Below are 17,369 nucleotides of genomic sequence, written 5' to 3'. Positions count from 1 at the left end.
GGCAGGGGTCTCATCATAAGCATCTAGGGAAACACCAGGGAAATAGCTCCCCTTGAAGGAAGGGCAAACAGATCTGGCTTATACACAAAGGGTCGCAATAAGAGGACCTGAAACAGGAAGGTCAAAGCCAGTAGGAGGTACTGGGGCAGGGGACATACAGCAAGCAAAGGACATACAGTTGGCATCGAATAGAGCCGGCAACACAGAGTGAGGGTCCTGGGGCTGCGGCCCTCAGAAGTCCAAGCAGAAAGGAGGCACTGGGCATTAGGACAGTTAGCCAGCAGGGAGCAGGACCCAAGCCACTGAGCTGGATTCATGTCTAGGACTCATGCCAAGAGTGCCCTAGATGGCAACTAAGTCACCACGATGGGACTCGGGCAAAGGACAAGAGAGTTTAACACCTAGCCAAAGTATCCAGTGGTCCATGATGCCAGGATAAGTCTTGAAGCAAGCATGACTGAGGCTGGTTTTAAAACTATCGGGGTGGGGGGGCTTCCCTGGTGGTGCAGTGGTTGAGAATCCGCCTGCCAATGCAGGGGACACGGGTTTGAGCCCTGGTCTGGGAAGATCCCACATGCCGCGGAGCAACTGGGCCCGTGAGCCACAACTACTGAGCCTGAGCGTCTGGAGCCTCTGCTCCGCAACAAGAGAGGCCGCGATAGTGAGAGGCCCGCGCGCCGCGATGAAGAGTGGCCCCCACTTGCCGCAACTGGAGAAAGCCCTCGCGCAGAGACGAAGACCCAACACAGCCAAAAATAAAAATAATAAATAAATAATAAATAAAAAAGTTAAAAACAAAACCAAAAACGTAAAATGTGGGAAAAAGTTGAACACCTATATACCCACTGCAGACTTTACAACTAGTATTTTTCTTTTTAATAAATTTATTTATTTATTTATTTATTTATTTATGTTTTGCTGTGTTGGGTCTTCGTTTCTGTGTGAGGGCTTTCTCTAGTTGTGGGGAGCGGGGGCCACTCTTCATTGCGGTGCGCGGGCCGCTCACTATCGCGGCCTCTCTTGTTGCGGAGCACAGGCTCCAGACGCGCAGGCTCAGTAGTTGGGGCTCACGGGCCCAGTTGCTCCGCGGCATGTGGGATCTTCCCAGAGCAGGGCTCGAACCCGTGTCCCGTGCATTAGCAGGCAGATTCTCAACCACTGCGCCACCAGGGAAGCCCTACAATTAGTATTTTGAAAAAAAAAACAAACAAAGAACCTCAGTAAAAATGACTTAAGAGTCTTCAATTAATCCTTTTTTTGTCTTAGTAAAAGTGGAGGGAGATAAACAACCTTAGTAATCGTTACGGATAATATCCGGACTATGGGTGTGTCATTGGCAATGATATTATAACCATTCCTGGAGTATTACAATGGGCTGGTCATTGTCAAGGGCACTTTCAAATATTGTGCTGCTCTGCCCGAGCGCACTGCAGTGTAGATGTGATGAGTCCCACTTCACAGAACATAAACTGAGACTCCGAGAGGATATATGATGCTTTATAACACCAAAAACAGAAAAATTTAAAGAAAAAAATGTCCCGTAGTCAAATCAGTACTGTTATTTTAATCACTTTTTCTGCACTTGTATTATTAAATTTTACCAAAATGAAACACTCCATCTAGTATTTTGTACCCTGCTTTTACACTACATCTTCCCACCATTAAATATTCTTGGAGAAAATCATTTTTAATGAATGAACTGTTTTCCATCCTTTTTTAAAAAAACATCTTTTTTGGAGTATAATTGCTTTACAATGGTGTGTTAGTTTCTGCTTTATAACAAAGTGAATCAGCTATACATACACATATATCCCCATATCTCCTCCCTCTTGCCTCTCCCTCCCACCCTCCCTATCCCACCCCTCTAGGTGGTCACAAAGCCCCGAGCTGATCTCCCTGTGCTACGCGGCTGCTTCCCACTAGCTAGCTATTTTACATTTGGTAGTATATATAAGTCCATGCCACTCTCTCACTTCGTCCCAGCTTCCCCTTCCCCTTCCCCGTGTCCTCAAGTCCATTTTCTACGTCTGCGTCTTTATTTTCCATTCTTAAGTTGGGCCATCCGTTATTTAACCAACCCCCTATTGTGGGATTTTTAGGTAGCTTCTAATATTTTTTCTATTACACTACTGGCTGAGATGAATATTCTTGAACATAAGTCTTGTACATAAATTTGACTTTCGCCTTAGGATAAGATGCTAAAAGCAAAACTACTGGCTCAAAGTGTATGAACATTTTAAGGCTGTCGATACACAAATTGCCAAATTACCCTCCAGAAGGTTCGCACCAATTTCCATCCCCATCAGCAGCAACAGACGAAAACGGCCTTTTCCTTACATCCTTAGCAGCAAATTTTGTGCATTCTTAAAACTTTCTACCAATTAGATGAGCAAAAAAGAAATAGATTTATAAGTTGCGTTTCTTTGTTAGGTAGTGAAGTTGAACATCTTTCCGTATTTATTGGGGATAAGCTTCTGTTCTATTGTGAATGCCCTGTCGCATCTTCTACCCGTTTATCTATCACTGTGTCGGGAGATGCTGGGATGCAGAACCTCCTTCGGTGCCTGGTGTGGTTCTGCTCCTGCTGGCACAGAGTCCTCTCTCAGTGGAAGATGGCTGCTCCTTAGCACTGAGAAAAGCCAGCACCCCTACAGCCCGCCATGGGCCTGGAAGTGATGTCTCAGTGGCTCTGGAGGAATTACATTCAGGTCTCTGGATTTAGCAACTCACCAGCAACCAGAACTGGTACTTCAGGACTAAATGACTCTGCAGTGCATCAGTTCTCATGAACTTGACCTTCTTCCCACCTTTTCACCCAGTGACTGAATCAGGCCAAGCTGCGGTGGAGACACAGCTTCGTCTCTCTTCTCCCGGGAGTGGGACTGAAAAGCCAGTACAGAGCAGATCATCCCTGCAGACACTCGCTGGGTGACCCCGGGGCACAGCAGGAGGAAAGAAGGGTGATCATCCTCACCCTTCTTGGAGGGTGGAGCCACGTTCCAAAAACAGATGCAGTAAGCACGAACCACACAACAACCCAGATGAACTTGAACTCAGCAGTTGGCATGAATAACCCCTCCTTTCTGCAAGTCACTGCTCACCCTGTGCCTCTCTCCGTTGCTGAGTGGGTCCTTCTGGCTTGAAATCACTACTGGTGACTGACCACTGCTGGGGCTTTACATTGTTGTTTCCCCCACGAGAATGTCAAGTTCAGGGCAGCCAGTTCCTCCGCGTGAAACCCTTCGTAGTTGCTATGGGTGAACGGATGAGTGAGCGATAAATGAACAAAACAATTTTTCCCTAGCACTTCCATGCTGTTTCTAAATGACAGATTTCCACAGCTCCCTGCCCCATACAACCACAGACTCTTTGAAGACATTTCTCTCTCCGCCCCCCATGCCTGGCACAAAGGGGGATAAATGCTAATCGAGGGAATGAATGAACCAAACCTTATCTGGACCACAATAACGCCTACTTGAGCTCATCTTTCTTTTTTTTTTTTTTTGATGTTTTAGTTTAAATTTTATTTCCTGCCCCCAAACATCCATTAAGCGCCCAGGAGAAGGAAAAGGGGATGTGACTAGCAATAGAGAGAAATGTTCTTCACAACAATGGCCATGGCAAGCTTAGGCACTTTTGGAGAAATCTCTCTGGGAAGTACTGGCAGAGGAATAAAAGGCAAACTGACACAGAAGTATTGCTTGGTGTGCATTTCCAGGCTCTGCCTTCTTTCTCATCTCTTGGTGGCAGGCGGAGGAAGAGGAGAAAAGGTTAAACTTTTTGATAAACCGGCAGAATAAGCTTATCACATCCTCTCACTATCTCTGCATAGGTTCTAGTCTCTGCAGCATTATATAAGCTTTGCCCAAAGTAATGAACAGTTGAAAGTCAAATGTAATACTTCACCAAACAACTTAAAAATGCTTGCACACCGGAAAGGATTAAGTTGCAGAGAACACAAATGGACCCAGAGCAACCTTTGCCAAAAGAGAATATTGTGCTAAATGTACAGCCATAGCTCTTTTCCATATGAAGAAACAGTCAGAAGGATAAAAGAACTTGGTCAAAATCACACAAGTAAGTAGGACAGAATCTGGTCTGTCTGTCTCTCCCAAGGGTTGTGTTCTTTAACCACCAGGCTAGCTTTCCTCAAATCTGATTCATGCATAGAATAACTCTACCCCTCTGTTTGCCTTGAATATTCCCTGTTTATACGTATGCCTGCTGCAGTTTTGCACATTGCCCACTTTGACTCCCAAAAGCAACCGAGAATACACAATACTTTGGTCACTCTATCCATGGACCACTGTGGTGGGACTGCCCAGGAAGCTTATTAAAAGTGCAGCTTCCAGAGCCCTACTCCAGATCTAGATACGTTTTCTGAGGGCTGGCTCAAGAATCCAGGTACAAGTCTTTTGAAGTGGTTTTGTGGAACCCCCCAGGTGAGTCTCTCGCTCTCTTAAGTTAATAAACCATTTCTTCTGCCTCCCGCAGATGCCCAGCCAGGTCCTGTTAAGGTAGGAGTCCCCGCACCACATCAGAGGGATGCTCCCAGCCAAGTCAGCTCTGGAGCCTTGGAGAATCTGGATGGTCTCGTGCTGGCCCACCTGCCATGACAAACCTCCTCCAGAGCATTCCCCTTCCCATTTTACCTTCTACCACTCCCAAAGGCAGTCTGCTCCAATGAGGCCTGACTTCGTCTGTCCTAACGTGCACCCGCTCATTCAAGCAGTTTAGGAATACAAGGTGCTGTGGTTCTCAACCAGGGTGGCCCAACCTCTAAAATAGTAGTCCAAGCAGTGTCTACCTCCTGGGCACATCCCCTCTGCAACAGCCCCAGTAAACGAATGTCCCATCCTTGCTTTTTCAAGGTCGGCAACAGGGAGTCCCCTCCTAAAGAAGGTTCTCTCGCATTGCCACACTCTCAAAGGCTGCCCCCAGCGTGCTTCCTTCCTGTGGGCCTGATCAGGCTAAGGGCAGAGTTGTCTCTTTCCTTCTCTGAGTCGGACCAAATCGTCTTAGTAACACCTCTTCACAGTGGTGACCGTGTGTTTCACGGGGGCTGCTGCTGAGCCTTTACCTCATCCTTTCATGGTGGAGAGAGGGAGGATTATAATGATTTTTACTTCTAGGGGAGAGGGGAGTGTAATGATTATGTTGTCATTTTGTATTATGTCCTTTGGTCATGAACTTGTTTTGAATTTCATGTGAGAATGGGCCCACCATTCCCACTTTGTGAGGTCATTCAGCACCCTCATTTTGCACCTTTAACATCTCTCTCAGTATCACTTGGAAATGTTTGAAATGGCATGAGCTTGTCCTCACATTCCTATCAGCTGTAAATCCGGAGCCCCAACATGAACCTAACCATTGAGCAGAACACCTCTCCGCTACCTGTGTAACACTGGGTAGGCCCCTTCACCTCTTGCTTTTCTTCAGTCCTCAGTTGTGAAAATGTGAGGGTTCTATGAATTTATATTTGGGGCAGGACAAGGGCGAGGAGAGTGTGTCTTTGCTTTTATTCTTCCAAACTGGAATGTCTTCCCTCTCTTCCCCATGGGTCCAAATCTCACTTGATCTTCAGGCCCACTGCCAAGGAGCCTCCCCCTGATTCCCCAGTCCACACAAATCTCTGCCTCTTAGGGTCAGTGCCATACAACCTAGCTCTCTCTTACGTTAATCTTGCCTCTCAAGCCAATCTCAGAATGTGGGTCTCTCTTGCCCTCCTGGGGCCCCTGGGGCTGTGCCAGCCCACCGGCACGCCCCACGTGGGATGTCTGCTAGACTAGGGCATGGGTGGGGAGGCCCAGGTGTGAGGGGCCAGGCAGAGTACCTCTGCCCTCCCCCTGCTCTCCTCCACAAAACTGCCCCTCCTCCTGAAGCCTGACCCCCAAGTCACAGGTTCCTTATTATGACCTCACTGGGTAGTGATGACCTCACCGGCCTTCTCACAGTTTCCATGGCAGCGTAACTGCCAACGTGCTGCCCTCAGAGAAGCTTCCCTGACAGTTCTCCAGCAGAAGTTCTCCAACCTCTTTGGCTGTCTGAGGGAGAATGTGTGACCGGATCCTCTATCTTTACTCGAACCTGTGCTCTGTTCCGTGGGTGGGCAGTGCGGCAGGTACACCGAGACCGGGCATCTCTACAGGAGCCATGGTGTACACACCACCTCACCTGGCTGCCTCGTGTTCCTGTGGGGCTTGCCCACTACGTATACCTGAGCGCGTTCCCAGCTGTAAGTAATACCAGTGACCTGGGACACCTTCAGGGACCCACAGTGCTCACTGCTGAGGACAAGTGAAAGGTCATCCCTGGACAAGTGTGCAGGATGGTCCTGATCTTTATAAATCTAGCTTCCCCTTTGGGCTACAGGATGCTTCCATTCAGACCCTTTCCTGATTGGCCTCTTAGCAAAAGACAAGTGCATTTTTGTTGGCAAATGGTAAATGGAGCAGTTTGAGGAAGAGGGCCACTCTTGAAACACACCTTCAAACCCAGGCACCTCTGTGCTGTCATGTAGACATCTACATCGGTGCCCTCAGACACATCCCATCCTGAGCTGCTGAGTACTAGGGGAGAGGGTGGTGCCATATTGATGGGAAGACCGGAAGAACCAAGAGGGGTGTTGAAGTGCTAATGAGACTGGAGGGCTGAGGAGATGGTGTCCCAGGAGGCTGGGTTGATGCGAGCCTAGACTTGGTACCCAGAACGCGGTTCTCAGTCTCCTGATCACTCTGCCTCAGTATTTGGCCTTGTTCTAATCTACATAAAAGTATCAGAGGGCTAGAGTTCAGTGTGGTTGAAACAGGCAGTATAAATGGGGCCCAAGAGGGGTTGCCAAGGTGGGAGGGGTCCTTAGCCAATTTATATTAGATTAGTTTTTTCCAAAACTTGAAAGACATTTCCATTAAAGCCTCAGAAGTGACAGACTGCAAGAAATGTTTTCTCTGTTGTGGAGGGGAGAGATGGAGAGGCTCATGATTGCAGTGACTTTCGGGTTCTACTGTTTTCCCTGGAAACGGTGAAGAGACTTCCTCATGTGCTGCAGCCGTAGGCTCTAGGAATTGCTTTTGCAGCCAGTGTCCCTTCTCTAGGGACTCATAGAGGGGATGGGCCAAGGCTGTGTTCTGCATGTCAAGTAGATTAAAGGTCTTCAGCCAGAAACTGGGAGAGACATGAGAGAGGGAAATTCTGGCAGGAGGCTGTGTACAGCAGAAGTGACTGATCAGTTCTGATTTTCTTTGCAGCAGCAGTGGCTCCCGTTTCTCCCCCTACTCCTGGTCACTACCATGTCCTCTACCGAGGGTGTGGAGAAACGCAGTTGGGCTGGCATGGGGAGACATACTGCCTGGTTGGTGGCTACCGGGCCTACGGGGATGTTCCTTTGGCCACGCCAGCAAAGGTGGAAGCAGAGAAGCCAGTCCCCAGACGTGCTCCCAAGAGAAAGCACTCTCCGGAAAAGTCGCACAAAGATCTGGGTTGCCCCAGACCCAAAATCCGGCGATTGGAGCATTCAAGCCATTTCGGACTAGAAGGTGCTTTGATTCTCAAGCAGGGTGGCCCAACCTCTGGGCACATCCCCTCTGTAACAGCCCCAGTAAACGAATGTCCCATCCTTGCTTTTTCAAGGTCGGCAACAGGGAGTCCCCTCCTAAAGAAGGTTCTCTCGCATTGCCACACTCTCAAAGGCTGCCCCCAGTGTGCTTCCTTCCTGTGGGCCTGATCAGGCTAAGGGCAGAGTTGTCTCTTTCCTTCTCTGAGTCGGACCAAATCGCCTTAGTAACACCTCTTCACAGTGTTGACCATGTGTTTCACGGGGGCTGCTGCTGAGCCTTTATCTCATCCTTTCATGGTGGAGAGAGAGAGGATTATAATGATTTTTACTTCTAGGGGAGAGGGTGGTGCCATATTGATGGGAAGACCGGAAGAACCAAGAGGGGTGTTGAAGTGCTAATGAGACTGGAGGGCTGAGGAGATGGTGTCCCAGGAGGCTGGGTTGATGCGAGCCTAGACTTGGTACCCAGAACGCGGTTCTCAGTCTCCTGATCACTCTGCCTCAGTATTTGGCCTTGTTCTAATCTACATAAAAGTATCAGAGGGCTAGAGGTCAGTGTGGTTGAAACAGGCAGTATAAATGGGGCCCAAGAGGGGTTGCCAAGGTGGGAGGGGTCCTTAACCAATTTTTATTAGATTAGTTTTTTCCAAAACTTGAAAGACATTTCCATTAAAGCCTCAGAAGTGACAGACTGCAAGAAATGTTTTCTCTGTTGTGGAAGGGAGAGATGGAGAGGCTCATGATTGCAGTGACTTTCGGGTTCTACTGTTTTCCCTGGAAACGGTGAAGAGACTTCCTCATGTGCTGCAGCCGTAGGCTCTAGGAATTGCTTTTGCAGCCAGTGTCCCTTCTCTAGGGACTCATAGAGGGGATGGGCCAAGGCTGTGTTCTGGATGTCAAGTAGATTAAAGGTCTTCAGCCAGAAACTGGGAGAGACATGAGAGAGGGAAATTCTGGCAGGAGGCTGTGTACAGCAGAAGTGACTGATCAGTTCTGATTTTCTTTGCAGCAGCAGTTCCTTTGGCCACGCCAGCAAAGGTGGAAGCAGAGAAGCCAGTCCCCAGACGTGCTCCCAAGAGAAAGCACTCTCCGGAAGAGTCGCACAAAGATCTGGGTTGCCCCAGACCCAAAATCCGGCGATTGGAGCACGGTGCCAGGAGGTAGACCCCACAGAATCCTGCTGGCTGAGCCATTCTGAAGAGAGAGCAATGGTTTAACTGCCTAAGGCAGCGAATGCCTCTTCCTGCTGTGACCCACCCCGTCCCCCTACTGCCCACTGCCACAGATTAGAACTTTGAAAAGATGGGCACATCTATTAAAGTGGCATCATATAAAAATAGAAAATTGTACATACATGTGCATGATTATGCCATCATATGATGATCCTGCTTGACTTCCCTAACCTAATACGTTCACAAGAATTCTTTACAATCTTGAAAATACTTGATTTGTACACATTGTATATTTATGTGTATATGGGTTTCCAACCTGCTCTCGCTGAAAGGGTTCAGACCCAAGTGTGTACATGGAGGGTCTGATTGGTGTAGTTCTGGCAGGGGTCTCATCATAAGCATCTAGGGAAACACCAGGGAAATAGCTCCCCTTGAAGGAAGGGCAAACAGATCTGGCTTATACACAAAGGGTCGCAATAAGAGGACCTGAAACAGGAAGGTCAAAGCCAGTAGGAGGTACTGGGGCAGGGGACATACAGCAAGCAAAGGACATACAGTTGGCATCGAATAGAGCCGGCAACACAGAGTGAGGGTCCTGGGGCTGCGGCCCTCAGAAGTCCAAGCAGAAAGGAGGCACTGGGCATTAGGACAGTTAGCCAGCAGGGAGCAGGACCCAAGCCACTGAGCTGGATTCATGTCTAGGACTCATGCCAAGAGTGCCCTAGATGGCAACTAAGTCACCACGATGGGACTCGGGCAAAGGACAAGAGAGTTTAACACCTAGCCAAAGTATCCAGTGGTCCATGATGCCAGGATAAGTCTTGAAGCAAGCATGACTGAGGCTGGTTTTAAAACTATCGGGGTGGGGGGGCTTCCCTGGTGGTGCAGTGGTTGAGAATCCGCCTGCCAATGCAGGGGACACGGGTTTGAGCCCTGGTCTGGGAAGATCCCACATGCCGCGGAGCAACTGGGCCCGTGAGCCACAACTACTGAGCCTGAGCGTCTGGAGCCTCTGCTCCGCAACAAGAGAGGCCGCGATAGTGAGAGGCCCGCGCGCCGCGATGAAGAGTGGCCCCCACTTGCCGCAACTGGAGAAAGCCCTCGCGCAGAGACGAAGACCCAACACAGCCAAAAATAAAAATAATAAATAAATAATAAATAAATAATTTAAAAACAAAACCAAAAACGTAAAATGTGGGAAAAAGTTGAACACCTATATACCCACTGCAGACTTTACAACTAGTATTTTTCTTTTTAATAAATTTATTTATTTATTTATTTATTTATTTATGTTTTGCTGTGTTGGGTCTTCGTTTCTGTGTGAGGGCTTTCTCTAGTTGTGGGGAGCGGGGGCCACTCTTCATTGCGGTGCGCGGGCCGCTCACTATCGCGGCCTCTCTTGTTGCGGAGCACAGGCTCCAGACGCGCAGGCTCAGTAGTCGTGGCTCACGGGCCCAGTTGCTCCACGGCATGTGGGATCTTCCCAGAGCAGGGCTCGAACCCGTGTCCCGTGCATTAGCAGGCAGATTCTCAACCACTGCGCCACCAGGGAAGCCCTACAATTAGTATTTTGAAAAAAAAAACAAACAAAGAACCTCAGTAAAAATGACTTAAGAGTCTTCAATTAATCCTTTTTTTGTCTTAGTAAAAGTGGAGGGAGATAAACAACCTTAGTAATCGTTACGGATAATATCCGGACTATGGGTGTGTCATTGGCAATGATATTATAACCATTCCTGGAGTATTACAATGGGCTGGTCATTGTCAAGGGCACTTTCAAATATTGTGCTGCTCTGCCCGAGCGCACTGCAGTGTAGATGTGATGAGTCCCACTTCACAGAACATAAACTGAGACTCCGAGAGGATATATGATGCTTTATAACACCAAAAACAGAAAAATTTAAAGAAAAAAATGTCCCGTAGTCAAATCAGTACTGTTATTTTAATCACTTTTTCTGCACTTGTATTATTAAATTTTACCAAAATGAAACACTCCATCTAGTATTTTGTACCCTGCTTTTACACTACATCTTCCCACCATTAAATATTCTTGGAGAAAATCATTTTTAATGAATGAACTGTTTTCCATCCTTTTTTAAAAAAACATCTTTTTTGGAGTATAATTGCTTTACAATGGTGTGTTAGTTTCTGCTTTATAACAAAGTGAATCAGCTATACATACACATATATCCCCATATCTCCTCCCTCTTGCCTCTCCCTCCCACCCTCCCTATCCCACCCCTCTAGGTGGTCACAAAGCCCCGAGCTGATCTCCCTGTGCTACGCGGCTGCTTCCCACTAGCTAGCTATTTTACATTTGGTAGTATATATAAGTCCATGCCACTCTCTCACTTCGTCCCAGCTTCCCCTTCCCCTTCCCCGTGTCCTCAAGTCCATTTTCTACGTCTGCGTCTTTATTTTCCATTCTTAAGTTGGGCCATCCGTTATTTAACCAACCCCCTATTGTGGGATTTTTAGGTAGCTTCTAATATTTTTTCTATTACACTACTGGCTGAGATGAATATTCTTGAACATAAGTCTTGTACATAAATTTGACTTTCGCCTTAGGATAAGATGCTAAAAGCAAAACTACTGGCTCAAAGTGTATGAACATTTTAAGGCTGTCGATACACAAATTGCCAAATTACCCTCCAGAAGGTTCGCACCAATTTCCATCCCCATCAGCAGCAACAGACGAAAACGGCCTTTTCCTTACATCCTTAGCAGCAAATTTTGTGCATTCTTAAAACTTTCTACCAATTAGATGAGCAAAAAAGAAATAGATTTATAAGTTGCGTTTCTTTGTTAGGTAGTGAAGTTGAACATCTTTCCGTATTTATTGGGGATAAGCTTCTGTTCTATTGTGAATGCCCTGTCGCATCTTCTACCCGTTTATCTATCACTGTGTCGGGAGATGCTGGGATGCAGAACCTCCTTCGGTGCCTGGTGTGGTTCTGCTCCTGCTGGCACAGAGTCCTCTCTCAGTGGAAGATGGCTGCTCCTTAGCACTGAGAAAAGCCAGCACCCCTACAGCCCGCCATGGGCCTGGAAGTGATGTCTCAGTGGCTCTGGAGGAATTACATTCAGGTCTCTGGATTTAGCAACTCACCAGCAACCAGAACTGGTACTTCAGGACTAAATGACTCTGCAGTGCATCAGTTCTCATGAACTTGACCTTCTTCCCACCTTTTCACCCAGTGACTGAATCAGGCCAAGCTGCGGTGGAGACACAGCTTCGTCTCTCTTCTCCCGGGAGTGGGACTGAAAAGCCAGTACAGAGCAGATCATCCCTGCAGACACTCGCTGGGTGACCCCGGGGCACAGCAGGAGGAAAGAAGGGTGATCATCCTCACCCTTCTTGGAGGGTGGAGCCACGTTCCAAAAACAGATGCAGTAAGCACGAACCACACAACAACCCAGATGAACTTGAACTCAGCAGTTGGCATGAATAACCCCTCCTTTCTGCAAGCCACTGCTCACCCTGTGCCTCTCTCCGTTGCTGAGTGGGTCCTTCTGGCTTGAAATCACTACTGGTGACTGACCACTGCTGGGGCTTTACACTGTTGTTCCCCCCACGAGAATGTCAAGTTCAGGGCAGCCAGTTCCTCCGCGTGAAACCCTTCGTAGTTGCTATGGGTGAACGGATGAGTGAGCGATAAATGAACAAAACAATTTTTCCCTAGCACTTCCATGCTGTTTCTAAATGACAGATTTCCACAGCTCCCTGCCCCATACAACCACAGACTCTTTGAAGACATTTCTCTCTCCGCCCCCCATGCCTGGCACAAAGGGGGATAAATGCTAATCGAGGGAATGAATGAACCAAACCTTATCTGGACCACAATAACGCCTACTTGAGCTCATCTTTCTTTTCTTTTCTTTTTGATGTTTTAGTTTACATTTTATTTCCTGCCCCCAAACATCCATTAAGCGCCCAGGAGAAGGAAAAGGGGATGTGACTAGCAATAGAGAGAAATGTTCTTCACAACAATGGCCATGGCAAGCTTAGGCACTTTTGGTGAAATCTCTCTGGGAAGTACTGGCAGAGGAATAAAAGGCAAACTGACACAGAAGTATTGCTTGGTGTGCATTTCCAGGCTCTGCCTTCTTTCTCATCTCTTGGTGGCAGGCGGAGGAAGAGGAGAAAAGGTTAAACTTTTTGATAAACCGGCAGAATAAGCTTATCACATCCTCTCACTATCTCTGCATAGGTTCTAGTCTCTGCAGCATTATATAAGCTTTGCCCAAAGTAATGAACAGTTGAAAGTCAAATGTAATACTTCACCAAACAACTTAAAAATGCTTGCACACCGGAAAGGATTAAGTTGCAGAGAACACAAATGGACCCAGAGCAACCTTTGCCAAAAGAGAATATTGTGCTAAATGTACAGCCATAGCTCTTTTCCATATGAAGAAACAGTCAGAAGGATAAAAGAACTTGGTCAAAATCACACAAGTAAGTAGGACAGAATCTGGTCTGTCTGTCTCTCCCAAGGGTTGTGTTCTTTAACCACCAGGCTAGCTTTCCTCAAATCTGATTCATGCATAGAATAACTCTACCCCTCTGTTTGCCTTGAATATTCCCTGTTTATACGTATGCCTGCTGCAGTTTTGCACATTGCCCACTTTGACTCCCAAAAGCAACCGAGAACACACGATAATTTGGTCACTCTATCCATGGACCACTGTGGTGGGACTGCCCAGGAAGCTTATTAAAAGTGCAGCTTCCAGAGCCCTACTCCAGATCTAGATACGTTTTCTGAGGGTTGGCTCAAGAATCCAGGTACAAGTCTTTTGAAGTGGTTTTGTGGAACCCCCCAGGTGAGTCTCTCGCTCTCTTAAGTTAAGAAACCATTTCTTCTGCCTCCCGCAGATGCCCAGCCAGGTCCTGTTAAGGTAGGAGTCCCCGCACCACATCAGAGGGATGCTCCCAGCCAAGTCAGCTCTGGAGCCTTGGAGAATCTGGATGGTCTCGTGCTGGCCCACCTGCCATGACAAACCTCCTCCAGAGCATTCCCCTTCCCATTTTACCTTCTACCACTCCCAAAGGCAGTCTGCTCCAATGAGGCCTGACTTCGTCTGTCCTAACGTGCACCCGCTCATTCAAGCAGTTTAGGAATACAAGGTGCTGTGGTTCTCAACCAGGGTGGCCCAACCTCTAAAATAGTAGTCCAAGCAGTGTCTACCTCCTGGGCACATCCCCTCTGCAACAGCCCCAGTAAACGAATGTCCCATCCTTGCTTTTTCAAGGTCGGCAACAGGGAGTCCCCTCCTAAAGAAGGTTCTCTCGCATTGCCACACTCTCAAAGGCTGCCCCCAGCGTGCTTCCTTCCTGTGGGCCTGATCAGGCTAAGGGCAGAGTTGTCTCTTTCCTTCTCTGAGTCGGACCAAATCGTCTTAGTAACACCTCTTCACAGTGGTGACCGTGTGTTTCACGGGGGCTGCTGCTGAGCCTTTACCTCATCCTTTCATGGTGGAGAGAGGGAGGATTATAATGATTTTTACTTCTAGGGGAGAGGGGAGTGTAATGATTATGTTGTCATTTTGTATTATGTCCTTTGGTCATGAACTTGTTTTGAATTTCATGTGAGAATGGGCCCACCATTCCCACTTTGTGAGGTCATTCAGCACCCTCATTTTGCACCTTTAACATCTCTCTCAGTATCACTTGGAAATGTTTGAAATGGCATGAGCTTGTCCTCACATTCCTATCAGCTGTAAATCCGGAGCCCCAACATGAACCTAACCATTGAGCAGAACACCTCTCCGCTACCTGTGTAACATTGGGTAGGCCCCTTCACCTCTTGCTTTTCTTCAGTCCTCAGTTGTGAAAATGTGAGGGTTCTATGAATTTATATTTGGGGCAGGACAAGGGCGAGGAGAGTGTGTCTTTGCTTTTATTCTTCCAAACTGGAATGTCTTCCCTCTCTTCCCCATGGGTCCAAATCTCACTTGATCTTCAGGCCCACTGCCAAGGAGCCTCCCCCTGATTCCCCAGTCCACACAAATCTCTGCCTCTTAGGGTCAGTGCCATACAACCTAGCTCTCTCTTACGTTAATCTTGCCTCTCAAGCCAATCTCAGAATGTGGGTCTCTCTTGCCCTCCTGGGGCCCCTGGGGCTGTGCCAGCCCACCGGCACGCCCCACGTGGGATGTCTGCTAGACTAGGGCATGGGTGGGGAGGCCCAGGTGTGAGGGGCCAGGCAGAGTACCTCTGCCCTCCCCCTGCTCTCCTCCACAAAACTGCCCCTCCTCCTGAAGCCTGACCCCCAAGTCACAGGTTCCTTATTATGACCTCACTGGGTAGTGATGACCTCACCGGCCTTCTCACAGTTTCCATGGCAGCGTAACTGCCAACGTGCTGCCCTCAGAGAAGCTTCCCTGACAGTTCTCCAGCAGAAGTTCTCCAACCTCTTTGGCTGTCTGAGGGAGAATGTGTGACCGGATCCTCTATCTTTACTCGAACCTGTGCTCTGTTCCGTGGGTGGGCAGTGCGGCAGGTACACCGAGACCGGGCATCTCTACAGGAGCCATGGTGTACACACCACCTCACCTGGCTGCCTCGTGTTCCTGTGGGGCTTGCCCACTACGTATACCTGAGCGCGTTCCCAGCTGTAAGTAATACCAGTGACCTGGGACACCTTCAGGGACCCACAGTGCTCACTGCTGAGGACAAGTGAAAGGTCATCCCTGGACAAGTGTGCAGGATGGTCCTGATCTTTATAAATCTAGCTTCCCCTTTGGGCTACAGGATGCTTCCATTCAGACCCTTTCCTGATTGGCCTCTTAGCAAAAGACAAGTGCATTTTTGTTGGCAAATGGTAAATGGAGCAGTTTGAGGAAGAGGGCCACTCTTGAAACACACCTTCAAACCCAGGCACCTCTGTGCTGTCATGTAGACATCTACATCGGTGCCCTCAGACACATCCCATCCTGAGCTGCTGAGTACTAGGGGAGAGGGTGGTGCCATATTGATGGGAAGACCGGAAGAACCAAGAGGGGTGTTGAAGTGCTAATGAGACTGGAGGGCTGAGGAGATGGTGTCCCAGGAGGCTGGGTTGATGTGAGCCTAGACTTGGTACCCAGAACGCGGTTCTCAGTCTCCTGATCACTCTGCCTCAGTATTTGGCCTTGTTCTAATCTACATAAAAGTATCAGAGGGCTAGAGTTCAGTGTGGTTGAAACAGGCAGTATAAATGGGGCCCAAGAGGGGTTGCCAAGGTGGGAGGGGTCCTTAGCCAATTTATATTAGATTAGTTTTTTCCAAAACTTGAAAGACATTTCCATTAAAGCCTCAGAAGTGACAGACTGCAAGAAATGTTTTCTCTGTTGTGGAGGGGAGAGATGGAGAGGCTCATGATTGCAGTGACTTTCGGGTTCTACTGTTTTCCCTGGAAACGGTGAAGAGACTTCCTCATGTGCTGCAGCCGTAGGCTCTAGGAATTGCTTTTGCAGCCAGTGTCCCTTCTCTAGGGACTCATAGAGGGGATGGGCCAAGGCTGTGTTCTGCATGTCAAGTAGATTAAAGGTCTTCAGCCAGAAACTGGGAGAGACATGAGAGAGGGAAATTCTGGCAGGAGGCTGTGTACAGCAGAAGTGACTGATCAGTTCTGATTTTCTTTGCAGCAGCAGTGGCTCCCGTTTCTCCCCCTACTCCTGGTCACTACCATGTCCTCTACCGAGGGTGTGGAGAAACGCAGTTGGGCTGGCATGGGGAGACATACTGCCTGGTTGGTGGCTACCGGGCCTACGGGGATGTTCCTTTGGCCACGCCAGCAAAGGTGGAAGCAGAGAAGCCAGTCCCCAGACGTGCTCCCAAGAGAAAGCACTCTCCGGAAAAGTCGCACAAAGATCTGGGTTGCCCCAGACCCAAAATCCGGCGATTGGAGCATGGTGCCAGGAGGTAGACCCCACAGAATCCTGCTGGCTGAGCCATTCTGAAGAGAGAGCAATGGTTTAACTGCCTAAGGCAGCGAATGCCTCTTCCTGCCGTGACCCACCCCGTCCCCCCACTGCCCACTGCCACAGATCACAACCTGCGTCGTTCTGTTTGGGCCTTCCTCAGCCAGGATCCTCCTTCCACACTAAATGGCCATAAGCAAGGAGCCTCAGAAACTGACGTTTGAAATGAGAGTCTGCCCTGAACATCCCAGGGCTGAAGCTGGCCTGGAAGAAAACGTGACGTTCCTCTGCTCAATCCTCAGGGCCCCCTTGTCAGCTGAAGACAGAAAAGTCTGCACTCTGCGAGCCGAGGAGGATGCAGGAGCAGAGACAGGGTGCAGAGAAGCCTTAGCAGTCTACCACATGGGCTCCTGCTCTGAGCTATTGTCAGCGTCCACCACCAAAAACCAGGGGGGAGCTGGGTTTTTTGAACCTGAAAGCAGCAATCTGTGGCTTCCCAAAGAGCCTCCTGCCTGGGGTCTCAGGAGGCAGGATAGAGAGACCCAGGAAGACCTGCTCCCTGAAGCAAGAACAGGATGGAGAGTGAAGCAGCACGCACCCTGCCCCGAGGTTCACATGCTCCTTTATTCCCAGCCCTTTCTGTCCCCAGGGGGGTCCCTTACTGCTCAATGTTTCTCTGTAACAGACTTCTAGGGTCGCCAGTGCTCACACTTAGGTCACTACCCCTGTGCTAGGCACTC

The 17,369-nt window shown here is 48.7% G+C and overlaps 1 protein-coding gene across 3 annotated transcripts in view; it reads left to right on the top strand.

Moving 5' to 3' along the window:
- The window catches only part of LOC309619468 (uncharacterized protein), a 31,830-nt gene extending 14,775 nt beyond the window's left edge, over positions 1-17,055 (top strand). The window contains exons 4-5 of one of the 3 annotated variants that reach the window (XM_082374661.1): positions 7,251-7,535; positions 16,357-17,055. In XM_082374661.1, the coding sequence (XP_082230787.1) occupies positions 7,251-7,535; positions 16,357-16,634 (563 nt within the window). In that variant the 3' untranslated portion in view covers positions 16,635-17,055. Of the gene's footprint in view, positions 1-3,372; positions 4,078-7,250; positions 7,536-8,564; positions 8,897-16,356 lie in introns of those variants that run through there. The other 2 variants (XR_014238986.1, XR_014238987.1) reach the window with 2 other exon arrangements.
- Positions 17,056-17,369: the final 314 nt, after the last annotated feature.

Source organism: Balaenoptera borealis (genome assembly GCF_965194805.1).
Source record: "Balaenoptera borealis genome assembly, chromosome: 21".
NCBI classification, from domain to species: domain Eukaryota; kingdom Metazoa; phylum Chordata; class Mammalia; order Artiodactyla; family Balaenopteridae; genus Balaenoptera; species Balaenoptera borealis.
Note: the sequence above shows the minus strand (reverse complement) of the source record. Positions and strands in the feature narration are given on the sequence as shown.